The 15,000-nt window shown below is 35.5% G+C and overlaps 1 protein-coding gene across 12 annotated transcripts in view; it reads right to left on the reverse strand.

Annotated features, from left to right (window-relative positions):
* Positions 1-15,000, reverse strand: part of LOC144976807 (multiple PDZ domain protein-like) — a 302,900-nt gene that overhangs the window by 91,038 nt on the left and 196,862 nt on the right. For 3 of the 12 annotated variants that reach the window (XM_078921296.1, XM_078921283.1, XM_078921330.1), the window contains exons 14-21: positions 12,607-12,686; positions 9,027-9,200; positions 8,487-8,644; positions 7,869-8,097; positions 7,043-7,315; positions 4,200-5,165; positions 2,030-2,149; positions 1,486-1,500 (exon numbers count right to left, since the gene is read on the reverse strand). In XM_078921296.1, the coding sequence (XP_078777422.1) occupies positions 1,486-1,500; positions 2,030-2,149; positions 4,200-5,165; positions 7,043-7,315; positions 7,869-8,097; positions 8,487-8,644; positions 9,027-9,200; positions 12,607-12,686 (2,015 nt within the window). The remainder of the gene's footprint in view (positions 1-1,485; positions 1,501-2,029; positions 2,150-4,199; positions 5,166-7,042; positions 7,316-7,868; positions 8,098-8,486; positions 8,645-9,026; positions 9,201-12,606; positions 12,687-15,000) is intronic. The other 9 variants (XM_078921320.1, XM_078921304.1, XM_078921340.1 and 6 more) reach the window with 5 other exon arrangements.

Raw genomic sequence — 15,000 nt, forward strand, 5'->3', positions numbered from 1 at the left:
TTTTCTTTTGAGTTAGAGTTAAATAAATAATAAATAAAAACTTTATATTTGATGAGGCACGCACGACGTACTGGGGAAATCCCTACTTCTACAAAAAAAAAAAAAATAAAAAAAATATTTTTTTTTTTTTTAAATCGTAAAACTACGAATCTTAGGCTCCATCTGCAGAGCAAAGTACAACTTAAGTCCAATAAATCGTGCCAAAAAAAAAAAAAAAAAAAAAAAAAAAAAAAAAAAAAAAAAAAAAAAAAAAAAAAAACAAGAAAAAAGAAAAAAAAAATAAAAAAATAAAAGAAAAAGAGAAAATTTCGCATCGTGTAAGGGCCGAGAATTCCTTCTTGTTGAACTCCCTACTTGAAACTTTTAAAATTCGTAATTTTTAGGAGATGAAAATTGTAGTCGCTATAGTTGACTTTTAAAATCAAGAATTTACCCTCACACGAATTAAATAACACCTTAAAATTATGAATTCTGTCATCAACTTTCATCTTCAACATGCTTTAATGACTTAGAGGATGCTTATGAAGTTCTGAAATTGGAGCAAACATTTCGTAATTCTACAAATTTTCCGTAATAGTTGGCAGGTCTGCAATGGTAGATTGAGTGACCAGTATTATTTTTTCACAATGATAACCTCGGTTTAAAAAGAAATTTCAAATAAGCAGATCTGTAAACGCAATTAATGATATATCTCTACATTCACAAAGGAAGAATTAGGTTGTCAGTGGGTGGTGGTGGTGGTGAATGCGGGGCTGCAAGCAGTGGGAAGGGATTGTTTAACAATAAATTATGTCTAATAATACACAAGCAAGCTTCGTGCAGATGGAGTGATAACGAAACGGTGTTCAAAGTTGAAAGTGTAACTTATAATAAATTCTTAGAGGGAACCAAAAGAAACAAAAGGGTGAAAGTGAAAATAAGGACTCAAATAATATATTAACCAGTTAACTGCCTTAAAATTTGGCCCGAAAACTCGTCCTTCAAATGTCGATCGATTTCAACTTCGCGAAGTCCCAGGTTTGAGAGTTGTTGCCAAGATGAGGATCATTTAAATCGATCGAAATTTCAAGGACAGGTTATCAGGCCAAATTTTAGAAAACAGGAGTTTTTCCAGATTTCGGCAGTTAACTGGTTAAAGAATTGAACAAACATGAAGATATCAGCTTTAAATAATAATTAAAAAATAAAAGAGAACAGCGTATTAATATGTATCATACACGTTTTGAACTCAAAATCAAGAATTCTCCTGAGGCCGAAACGTTACCTGAAATGTATATATTTATTTTTTGGTTTATATTGTTTTGTTTTGGAAGTGATATTTTCATTTGTCTACTCCTTTCCCGGTCCCCAGCTTCAGGTAACTTAGTATTTATTTACCTAATAAATTATAAATCAATAACAATGTGGATTTCAAATAAATCTTCAAACCAAAAGTAACTCAAAAGATATTCCAAACAAAAAGAAATTGAATTTAGAGTGGCTTACATAGTACATGTATCGCTGCAGTGCACAGATGTAGAGGAATAATAAATAGCGGAGTTCTTCCTTAATTCAAACTATGTCAAAGAATAATACTTATCAGATTCAGTTGTTGCATCTCCGATGGAGAAATACTAGGTCTTAACAAGTCAGTGAATTTTATTCTAAATATATATATATATATATATATATATATATATATATATATATATATATATATATATATATATATATATATATATATATATATATATATATATATAATATATAATATTTTTAAGCTTTTCTCTCACAGTTTGCACCGCAATTCGGGTTAAATTAGAACCTTGTTTTTACCCCATCTAACAACATTGTCACATTTACCATTAAGCAGCTAAAGTTAAACTACAACACGAATAAAAGGTCATCTTATATCTTTCTTTTTATTAATAATTCAATTATCCAATTTCATATATGGATTCCTAATTGTGTTTTAAAAAGGAAAAGTGGTGAATCAAGGGACTTAATCAAGTATTTGTGAAAAAGCGGGTCAAGTACAGGCAGCGGTTACCTTTTCCTGTGCGTTATTCTTCAGTAGGCTGGTGCGAAGATTCATAGGTTTTGGGGGAACCGGGGGCGGGCGGCCCTTCCGCTCAGATGGCAAAGAAGGGGAGGGGGATGTGGTTTTCTTCTAGAAGTTGGTGGGTGAACATTTGTTATGGACACAGCATAGAAAAAAAAGTAATTAAAAAAAAACAAAACACACATGTTAGACTTTGTGTGCTAAAACTAACAGACTACAAGCATAGAAGTAAATATTTTGGATTAGGAGAAAATTCACTAGCTAATTCACAATTATATTTTTGTGCTGGTATGTTAAAAATCATCAAAAGGACAAAAAAAGTGTGGTGATGATGTCATTGTTTGAAAGGGGATCCAGTTAATGGTGTTTCAATATCATGACTAAAGAATACTTATGAGAAATACAGTCACAATAACCGTTAAAGGTAAGAAGGACATGTGTTAGGAAGATGGCAGGACGAGGGGAAAGAAAACAACAACAAAAGAATGCGAGGTTGGTGGTTGGGGGTTTGACTAAAGGTAAACAAAGATGATGACAACAGCAATAGCAGTAACAAATATACACACGGGCGCTCCGCCATCATGTGATAGATGGTGAGCGATATAGACACAATAAGCAGCAAAATGTAATTTCTTGATAGACACGGTAGCAACAAGAAATAAATAAATCAGCAGCAACAACCACAGCAAATACAAGGACAATGATAGCAACAGCAATAGAGACAGCGACGAAAAAGACGATGAACGGGGTTAAAATAAGAGTTTAAAGAGACTTTTAAATGAAAATATCTTTTTTTTAAAGTGCTCCAAATATATCTATATCTAATTCACAAATCGCATCACATCATACAACACACAAATTTTATAGTGCAAAATGTTTGCGTAATATAATAACATGGACCCAATTTGGTGTGAATAAGTCGGTGAGAGGAATGTCAATACCACAGCCAAGAATTACATGGGTGAACCATAGTGTCATGAAATGTATTAGCAGGAGAAACCAAGAGAAACAAAGTCAAGAAACGGTATTTGCATACATTTTTACCACTTTGCCCTCTTCCAATGGCAAATCAAAATCAAGCTTACTATATCGCCTGAATGGTGATTATACTTTATAAAAATTTGGACTTTTGTAAGATTGTTAAGAAAAACGTATGCACTATTTTTAATCAGAGCTAACCACTATTTTGACAGTGATTTATCAACTCTTATTGAACAAACTCACGCGTATTGTAAATGTGTTTAATCTATGTCTAGTATGCAGTTATACAGTGCTTATAATTACTTACTTTATCATTTGAATCTCAAAAACCAAATTTAACTATTTTTTTTTTTTTGGATAAGTCTGATATCATTGTGAAAATTTTCAGTCTTGGAGAAAAATCACACGTTTTTCAAGACTTAATTTAAACACTTGTGCTGACCATATAATGTTTATAACAACATTTAATTGCACGCATATAATTGATTACTTTAAAGATATTAAGAGATTTAAAGAAATCTGCGATGCTAAAATAAAATCATTCTATTCATACAGAGGTAGCCACGATAGAATGCAAAGCACACAGAAGAGCAGACAGAGGAAATATCTAATGGTATAGCTTAGACGAGAGCGTGCATTTACAAAAGAACAGATCCACTTCAAAAAGAAATCCTAATAAATTTCCTTTGACATAATATAGAGAATCTGAGAGAAAAGGCTTAAAACACAAACTAAAATCCACATACAGTGTTAAATATTATTTTACAGATAGATGCATTTTCTCAGAGTTTTAATACAAAGCAAAAAAGATACAGAAATGCCATACGAAAAAACATAGTGAGTTGTGTTGAATTGAAAAAATGAAAGTTTTAAACTCCTATGGCACAGAATCCTTTATGCAAGGAAAGAAATCCCGAAATTAATACAAAGGAAGTCCCCCCCCCCCCCCTCCCTCCTTTATCCTTTTCACATTATATCTACCCTTCTTAACAAAACAGAGGCAAACTTAAAATATAAAAAAAAAAGAAAATAGGAAAGGAATTGTATCATAGCGCTACTTATATGCAGCTCTTAATATCCCAGTATTCCAAACCAAATGGAGCACCATTATGTAGTTTGAATAACTGGGCAAAGAGCAAACTATTGCTTTTTGTTGATGTTGATTGTGTTGCTTTACCTGGTCAGAATCAGAATCGGTGGAATCCAGTTTGGCCATAGGTGCTTTTTGGGAGGGGCTTAATTTTGGACTAATGCTTTCTATGGGCTTGGCACCACTTCTGGCAGCTGCAACTGGGGAGACGGTCTTGGTCGTCGTTGAATTGGCAGCATCATGGGATATATCATTTGTCACTTTGATGGGTGATGAAGGTGATAACGACGAAGGAGGTGATGAGGATGAGTTAATTGCTTCATAGTAAGAAGGGAGAGGCAAAGAGCTAGTGGTCACAACCAAAGGGGTAGTGGATGAGTGAGAAGGTGATGATTGCTGCTGCTGTTGGTGATGATCAAAAGATGAAGCGGATGCAGTTATCGATGTGAATGTGGACATATTTTCCTGGTGTATCTGTTGCTGTTCAGCACTTGCCATAGAATCAGTCGTGTATGAGAGTAATGAAGTAGAGGAGGGGATGGCAGCAGATACTGTGCTTGTGGAACTCGCCACAACAGCTGATTCATAGGCTGGAGGAGTCACTGTCTCACCACTGCCAACAGTTGTAACACCAGCGCCGCCTTTTCTTGGGGCTTTCCGAGGCGTTCTCTGATCTTCATCACTCTCGTAGAAACTGTCCTTTCTTCCAAGGCTTTTGTTATGGCGGTCGCCTTCACTAATTGATGATGTATCTGACTGGGCAAAAGAGTGTTCTAGAGATTGAGGAGCTGCAAGATCAGATCCTAGAGATTTTCGATCTAATGACTCGTCAAGATTGGCAGAGCTTGTATCAAGCTGTAGAGGGGGTACGGACGGGAATGGCTGCTGCTGCTGTTCAAGGGATTGCTCAGTAGCAATAATCAAGTCAGGTGGCATGGAGGAGGGTTGTGGTGGAGGCGGGGGAGAAGATGATTCGGTCTGGGCATTTGTGGGATGATATGGTAAGTGCGTTTCCAAATAAGGCGTAGCGGTAGTTTGGTGGAATAGAGGTTGCTGCATGTGGAAAAAAAGGTGGGCGGATTGATTTTTTTTTTGGTTTTTAATTTTGTTCATTGAGAGGTGGAAGGTTGGGGCGGGGGTAGTGGAAATGGGAAAAAGTAGTGGGCCATAGAAATGGCTGACATTGGATGTTTTAGATACGAAAGTAACAATAATAGTAATTGCAACAAGGAATGCCGAAAGGGTTTATTATATTGTGATTATACATTATAATATTATTGATCATAATTACAGTGTGATGAGTTGATGCTTTGTTGGTGGAGAGGGAATTGAGTTTTTTAAATTGGAAGTTCGCTTTGGTGAAGCATAGGAAAACAAATAAATACATTAATAATAATAATAATAATAATAATAATAATAATAATAATAATAATAATAATAATAATAATAATAATAATAATATAATAATAATAATTCATAATTATAACAAAAATAATACTTTTATAAAAGAAGCCCGTATCGATTTGAAAATAAAATTTAATAAACGATACATTGATATAATAATATTAATATGTTGTATTAATGTATCCAAAATATATAATTATATATCTTTTAACAAACCACATCACTGCTTAATGCAAATTTACAACGATAATAGCTAGCAGCATGCGCAATAAAAAAAAAATGGTAATATTGGCAAATTTTCCATTAGGTACAATAAATAAATATATTTGTACAGTATCAACCAGCTAGCATCACAATAGTGACAACAACAGAGATGACATCCACAACAACAACAAACACCAATGATGACAACGAAAACTTCAACAGCCACAATACAAACATTGCCATAAATTCTCACAAAACAAAACAAAACACACACACACAAAACAAAAAAAAAAAGATAAGAAAAACAATCTTAAAAACTGAAAGAAAAACAATTTTAGAAAAGAAAATTCAAACAAAACAAAATAAATTTAAAAAGTTGGGAAAAAAATCCGCCTCATCAAATTTTTATAAATTAAAAATGATATCATGCAAATGACAAAGAAAAAAAAAAGAATTAAAAAATTAATCGGTAAATTTTGCCTCATTCAAAACCAAATGCTATAGAAAATGAAAAAAAAAATCCGTTTGGAGAAGAAATACAACCCTTCAACCCTAGAGTTTTTACAATAAACAAAATATAAGAATTTCGAGGGAAAAAAAATGACATTGTATAATAAAAGCATAATACAAAAATTACTCTAAAAAAAATAATAAAAAAATGAAAAGATTCCTGATTTTATTATAAGACTTCTTCCTACTCTAACCCCCCCCCCCCATTTCCACCAATGGATAAAATCTCACTGTACAGAAAAAAATACAAAACAAAACAAAAAAAAAAAAATCCCAATAAAAACAAAAACAAAACAAAACTTTTTAATGTCATGATCTGGCTTACTGCTGTAAATAAAGCACCCGCGGCGAGACCTCGTCATAGATATGTTACTGCTGTTATAATCAAACATTATTGTAAAGCTTCTATCTCAAATCTAATCAAGCAAATTTAAAGAAACAAGATAATACTGAAAAAAAAAAAATGACAATCCCCACCCCTATTCATTTTCTTCCCGGAAAAAAAAGGCCAGAAAACATAATATTAGATATTTTATAAAAGGTTTGTAAACTGGATGTCTTTTGAAGGTCTGCAGCACAAGATAACTTCAAATCCACTATTTTTGAGGAAAAAGAATATTTTTTTGGTATAAATTTCGTATAATCATTGATATATTTAAACAAATACAAACAAACAAACAAACATACAGTCTTTCAGACATTGATATATACATTTTGAAAAGATTATAAAGAAATGATTAGATAAGGTTCTGGCACCAATAATTACATGTATTATCATCTTTACTTCTCCTTTTAATGCTCTATCCACTCACCTCGGATAATTCAGATGCCATGTTGCTGCCAACCAGGTCTTCATGCCCAATGCCGTTGTTTAGTGGCAGAGGCTTAGCCACTCCAATCCTGACCACGCCCCTTCCTGCTCCTTTCAAGGCTTGGACCGCCTCTTCAAGGGTGGCGTGTTCGACACTGACATCATTGACAAAGATGAGTCGGTCACCTGGTACGAGTCGCCCGTCAGTTTGGGCGACACCACCAGGCACAAGGCTACGAATAACTATCACAGTCTCACTTGGGTTAACAGGGTCCTAAAAAAAAATTTAAACCAAAATTTAAAAATCAAGTAAAGATGCTGAATTTTACTGATAAAGACAAATTATGTCATCTAGATTTCCTGTGAACACTTTTATCATCAGTGAGGATAATGATGGATGAATTTGACATACAATTGGATGTGATGAATATGTAAGGATAAAGATGATTGAAAATTGACAAAAAATTACTGACAATACAATTGGGCCAAATCGAATCAATATCATCAATCTCTCTTTTCTTTCTCTTTCTCTTTCAGTTTGTCCCTCCCTCTCTCTGGATGTCTTTTGAAGGTTTGTAGTACAACGTAACATCAAAACCACTATTTTTCGAGTAAATGGAATACTATTTTTTTCTCATAAATTTTCTATGATCATTGATATGTTTACTCAAATACACAAATTCTCTCACTCAACACAATATCTATTTTGGCAAAAGTCTCGGGTTAACTTCCCTTCATTGCAATATTGATTCATTCATCTACGTATTATTTTGTTTTCTTCTGACGCATTACTCTACCCTTTATTTCTTTCTATTCTCTGCACTTACCTGGTAGTCCAAGATGGAGAATCCTAGCCCCTTTTCTCCCTTCTCCAACTCAATCACTACCGGATTGGGGTTCCACATTGCAAGGCATGACAAAGGGTCCAGGGATCTTGACTTGCTTTTATTGAGGCCTCCTGACACCCCAGGGTCTCCAGAGGCGGTATGGAGAGCAACTTCAGACTTGGCTTTCACCAACCGTTCTGTCTGAGGCTCTGCCAGGTCATTAGTAGCTCTGAGTGAAACAAAAAAATAATAACAAGGACGTCAATTTAGTTGACTACCTAACTAAAAAATCATGTCTATTTGGATAGCTAGCATCGCTTAGTAACCTAGACATTGATTGTAATGCTAATAATTCCCTTTAATAAGTTCAAATGGAAATCAAAATTCAGTCAATTCTGACTATGAAACCCCCCCCCCCCAAACAAAAAGAAAAAAGGTTAAGGGCGTCAGAGAAGAAAACGCCTCAAACAAGTGTTTCTTACAATCTAAAGGGGCTGGACCACATCAAGATCATGACTCCTTGGTGACTTACTACTTTTTTTTCTTTAATGCCCCTTCTAATTCAATTTTCTCTCCGTTCTTTTCCCCTCTGTTAATATTTCAACTATTTCTACTTACGTGAACGGTGCCTCAGCAAGTGCTACATCTGGAGGTTCAAAGGAATCAGGCAGAGGGTTCTTCCTACGTGCACATACAAGACGTACATGTTGGGGAAGGTCTTTCAGAATGTCCACCACATTCACATGATTCAATCCTAAAAGTCTTTGGTTGTTCACCTGTTGGTAAAAATTTATAAAAATGAAATTTCTTAATTCCCATTCAAAGTTTAAAAAAGTAAAACGGAAAAAAAAAAAAGAAAAGTATTTTGAGTATCTAATTTTTTAAATTTTCAAAACCAATTTTATTGTAAATGTTGTAACAAACCTTCATTAGAACCTGCTTAACAATAGTAATACAATAAAAATAATAATAATTGTAAAAAATAATTACCTAAAACTTAATAATTCCAAATTAATATTAAAAATAATTATTCCACGAATGAGAATTCCAAATTCATCCATTAAATTGAACGTTTCTACAAGCAACACAAATAACTAATAATAGTGGAAAAAGAGCATCCCTGACAGATGTACTACCATTTATTTGTAACATGCTCACCTCCAACAACTCATCACTACTCTTAAGGCATCCGTTCATGCCTACTGGGCCATCAGGCAGTATAGATCTAATGTAGTGGTGGGGGCGCATCTCCACTCCCTCCTCTACGTCCACTGTTCCTTCCAGACTGATGCCAAGTCCACCGCCCTCCTTGAATTTGGACAGTTGGGCCACCTGTGTTGGGAATTTAAAAAAAAAAATTTTTTTATAGAACATCTTGAAATTAACAGCAGGACCACACTTGCTTTAGAACAAGGCATATTGGCAGTATAGTGTAAAATAAAAAAAATAACACACACACACATACACGTGTGTGTGTGTGTTATTTTTTATTTTATTTTACACTATATATAAAGGTGAAACGCGGCGTATGTACATCTAAACAATAGATAAATAGGAGTGAACAGATTAATTTGTCAAAGAGGGTTACCCAAAAAAAAAAATACGAGAGAGAGAGAGAGAGAGAGAGAGAGAGAGAAGAGAGAGAGAGAGAGAGAGAGAGAGAGAGAGAGAGAGAGAGAGAGAGAAACCATCTCCAGTCATAATGGTTAGATCGATCAGTACGCCTCTTTTCTTTTTGATGTCATCAGTTTCCTCCATCCAGTACCTAAAACTCAATCCAGAACGTCGGAATCCCACCCACTACAAAGCCTGGTTAAATATTTGAGAAACGTAATGCCTTACTGCTCCTGGCACCCGCCCCGTATTCACCACTGCTGTACAATGACAAAGGACTTTTCTGTTGCTTTTTTTTTTCATTGAAAAAAAATTCTTTTTGCCTAAAAGGTTTACATCATATATATTTCTATGACTCTCATTTTTCCAAGTGTGACCAATCGTTTCCAAATAGTATTGTGTTGGAATAAACCAGATGCCACAATAAAAAAAAGAAGGGATTTTTGAGTTAAAATGGGCAAGAAATGCGACATTTTTATTTTTGTCATTATAAAAAGAATTATATTCATTCTCCTTGATTGGTCATAATTGATGGTTTATTGGTATACTATATAAAATGTTGGTTCTTATAATTGCCAGGCACCTATTTACGTACTTAATTGTGATTGATTATTACTATTTTTGTTGTTGTTTCATTAAAAAAAAAATTGCTTTGGTTATATGATGCCCACATAGTCCAGTGAGTGTTATTTATTAATTTATCTATGTATTTACCCATTTACTTATATATTTACTTATCTATTTTTATTTTTGTTTTGCTTTGGTTTATTATCGATTTTACCCGTTTTGTTGATTTGTTTATTGGAAATTCTATATTAATGTATTTTTTTTAAAAATTGGCAATTGCCTAACATTAATCCTTTGAATCTCGAATCTTGAATTATCAAACTTAGCCTAAAACTCATACTTTTGGACAATAAATCAGTCTTTTTAGCCTCTAAATCAGCCCGATATTATACCTATCAAAATTTGAGCCGACGGGTCACTAAGAGCCCGACATTTCTAAGATATCTGATGCTTTAGACTTTTTAGCAAAGCTGGAGGTCATTTGAATCGATCTGCAGTATATATTTTGAAGTGACAGTCTTTAGGACCAAATTGAAAGCATATAAGGAACGAAATTGATTCTTTTTGTCATTGTTTATAGACTAGCAGTCACTAAACTATATCATTCAGACTATAAACGTTAAAGGTTACACGTAGTTTTGTGTGCTGATAACATATATTCGGCCGACGGAAGCTGTGAGTATTTTACCTAAACGCATAGCATCAACAAATGGCGTTGTCCGGTACCGGCAGAGCTGGAAAGCAAGGACATACTATTATAATGCGGCTATGTGGTCTAGTGGTAAGACAATCGCTTTCGGATCGGAAGGTCCTGAGTTCGAGCCTCGCTCGGCGCATAGTTAAGCCCTAAGAAAAGGCTCTTTACTCACATTCTCTCACCGTACTCAGGTGCAAAATAAGTATCTGGCCGTTAACAGCGTTGTCTCTGTCCGGAAAAAGAATGTAATATCGCTTAACAGGCGTCATGTCTCGTTAGGCATGTTACGTGTTGCTGTGGTCGGGGACTCCTTGTAAAGCGCTTTGAGCACGTTTAGTGGATTTTGCGCTATTTAAAAGCTCACGTTTAAAAAAAAAAAAGCCAGATCCAGTTGAACGTAATCAGATACTCTTGATACAAACTAGCTCACAGAACCCTTTCTGTCCATTTCACGCTACAGAAACCGGAGAAAACTACTGAAGGCTCAAGATGACAATTTGATTAGAGACTCTCATTAACTTTATCATCCACAATCTGTTTACATTCTTGTTAACTTTTTCTTACCTTTGCTAACAGCAATTAAACAACAACAACAAAAATGAAAAAAAAAAAAAAATGAAAGCAACAACACAAATTAAAGAACAAACACCTTAGATAATAAATCAAAAGCAGGACGAAAATATCGCTTGATTTATTCTCAATCTAAATATTTACAATTCGACTTCCGGAGCAAGTAACGTCTTGCGCTTGGCCGTGGATAATTTATTTGATAAAAAACGACTCACCTGTGATTGATCATTACGGTCTTCATAAGAAGGATCACTGAAATATTTATAAAGACATTTCTCTCTCTCTCTCTCTCTCTCTCTCTCTCTCTCTCTCTCTCTCTCTCTCTCTCTCTCTCTCTCTCTCTCCTTCCTAATTTTCAACTTCCGTTCTGCCATGTTGAACGAAGGTTAGTGAGCTATTTACAAGGATGAAAACCTCTCTAGAGAAATTGCATAGCTAGTCGGTCGATCGTGGCCGCGTTTCATTACATTCGTTTTTGTAAACGAATCAAAACACGGTTAGTGAAAAAATGAGTCAAAATCAGTATTTTGATTGGAAATAAAGGACAATGATGTGAATTTAGAAACGGCTTTGTGATCTGGTGGGTATGACACTCGGCTTCGGACCGATAGGTCCCCAGTTCAAGTCCCGCTCCGTGCGGCGCAAAATTGAGTCCTTGGATAAGGTTCTTTATTCACAAACCACAATCGGGTTTAAATTGAGGGGCAAGGAGGGCCAAGTGGGTAAGGCAAAGATTGTACTAAAATACATGGGATCCGGGTTTGAGCCTCTCGTTTCGCTCTGTACCGCGGCTAACTCTCGGTTTATCTCTTGTCTTTTTTTCGAAGTAGACCCGAAATAAATAAAAAAACTCGATCGTGGATGAATAATTGGAACTAATATCGTACATGTTATCATATTTTGGCCTAAATTTTGTCAAATCAATTGATTGATTTCAACTATGTAATGGATAAATTAGAAAGAATTCACAAACTATGCAAATTTACACCTGTACACTGGTAAAAGGAGGTGGATATTAAATCAAGGCGCTACTCATTGCAGCGGGTTAAAAAAAAAGTAAGATTTATTCTCACTTGTATTTACATTTACCTTTTTCTCGGACAATTTGGCATCTTTTCTGATATATTAAAGCAATGAGGAAATTGAAGATAAATAGATATAGCAAAAAACAGCATTCCGAAACTTTAAACACACAACATCCTCCCTCAAACAAAGATGAACACAAGAGACGTTTAGAGAATAAAAACAAGTATGTACTGCAGTGAAACACGGACAGATGTGAAAACTCACCACAACCAGAAAGTCATTTCCTACGATAGGTTCCCAAGCAGCTTTTATGGCGTTCTCAACCTCGGGTTTTAAGTCACCACCTGTGGATAAAAAAGATAACAGTAAAACCAGTCTTGTTGCCGTAGGATGTAATAGATAGTGTTGATATGTCGAAGATGATGATTCAGACGATGATTAAACACATGTTGATGATGATATGATACAGACGACAACGACGATAATGGTGATTCAGATGATGATGATGACGATAATGATAATGTTGAAAAAGGAAATCTTTTTTTAGTCAAGCCTATAAAACTTTGATGACACACCTTTACACCATTGACGCATTCATACAAGAAAGCCAAAGTAATTCTTTTAACACTTGACTTCATGGAATTAATAGGTTTATTAATTTTTTCTATCATTTGATCCAACGATCGTGATAATATTGTATTTCCGCATATTCCCACGAACGCCTGTCAAATAGCAGATCGTTATCAAACGGCCATATTGATTCGTAGAATAAAAAGATAAACAAAAAAAGGTCGAACCAATCCATTTACTTGCGAATAATATAGTAACAGGAGGTGGAGATATCAAATTTACCCCCCCCCCTTTCCCCCTCTTTCTACAGCTACCTTTACTCGCTATATTCGAATAAGTTAGGATAGAGACACAGTGTGAATATGACGTCTTAACGGACCGTAAAAGAATACCACACCCGTGTTCTGTCGTGGTGCGTCGTCAAACATAAAATATGTCCGTGGTCAAGTTCGTTTCTTCAATTCTAAATGGATGTCCCCTTTTATAATAGTTTGACGCAAACGAAGGCTGAGAAAATGGCAACTTAACTTTTTTTTTTTTTTTTGAGGGAACGTCTTTTTGGAGAGCGTCTCTCTCTCTCTCTCTCTCTCTCTCTCTCTCTCTCTCTCTCTCTCTCTCTCTCTCTCTGGTGTACAATATTGCCTATTCACATTGTTAATTCACGCTCTCTTCTTAGCTATTGACTAAAAATTCGATTTCATTCAATGGCAGAATCCATTATTCAATTAGTATTCCGTATTTTTTTTACGAATACTGAAGATACTTACAGCAATCATTGCGATGGATAACGGACGTATTGACGTGGACTGGAACTGGGTGATCAGGAGTATCAAATTCTTTCTCCATTCCTGACTCACATACTCCCTGTTTACTGAGCCTTGTATTTATTAATTTAGGGGGAACCGGACGCTTGTGGCTCGAGCATCTTTCAATATGTCCGTGATCATTATTATCATCGTGGTGTTGGCTATTATGCTCTTCAAGGTAATCCTCTGAAATTCTGACTTTTCCAAACCCTTGACCATTGTCTCTATTGCTGTTGACACCTTTATTGCTTTTGCTACAAAAACTAACATTCGTGCTAGATTGCTTGACCCGACTGATACACCCTCCTTGTATTCTGCCCGTTTCTCTAGTTTGACTTTCAACGGAGAAAGTATTTGGTTTGAGATTTGTAATAGCGGAAGCGGTTGTGCCCACGGCAGCCGTTCTCGTTGTTGCAGTATTGGCACTAACGGCGGTTACTGAAGAGATCGTAGTAGGGACTTCGTCAGATTGTGCTGAACGCCTGTTCCGTCCCTGAAGCTGGTAAACGTGAAAGTCCCGCATGGTGTGGGCTGATGTGGACGAAATCTCAGACGGGTAGTTCGGAGAGTCTCGCCGTATCCCGCCATGGCGACGAGGACGGTGATCACCTCGAAGACGACGGAAAATTTGAAGACATCCAAAGGTGTAACGTGGTTCATGGCTTGTAGGGCTACTGGCAAACCGTCGCTTGGTCGTTGCATCTCCTCCAACTCTTCCCCCTGATGGTTTGCCGGAGGGAGGGTTGTGCTCAGAGCATAAACAAGCCAACGATGAATGCTGGAAAGCCAGCGTGGACTGTTAAAATGCCGAATGTAATATTTAAAGACAATGGTAGGTAATTTATTTGGCAACGGAACATAGATCAGATCAAGAAATAACTAAACGCTTTTGAAAAGACAAACTAATGTTTCACAAATGTGACCCGCCGTGTCGAAGCGGTATTATGTCGGGATGCAATCGGTTAGGGAAATTGAATTCATAGCCACAAATATCAAACTTGGGTTTAATTTCTCTACGTCATGCTGGAGTATAAATACTATTTTTTGCTTTGCAAAAACTTCTATGGTCCAATTTCTCTTCATTCTATCTCTAAATCACTTTCTGAGGTCTGAATCACCCCGACATAATACCGTTTTGAGACGGAGGGTCACAAATATGCTTATTAAAAAAAACACAACCCTTTAGGGTTATAGAATTTAGTAAGTGTAAAATTTGTCATTATTCAAACGTGAATTTTATTCTATATTAAAATAATCTTCCCAATTCTTTAAAATTGACGTA

This window comes from Berghia stephanieae, chromosome 1 (assembly GCF_034508935.2).
Source record: "Berghia stephanieae isolate SIO BIC M18660-M18661 chromosome 1, UCSD_Bste_1.3, whole genome shotgun sequence".
Taxonomy (NCBI): domain Eukaryota; kingdom Metazoa; phylum Mollusca; class Gastropoda; order Nudibranchia; family Aeolidiidae; genus Berghia; species Berghia stephanieae.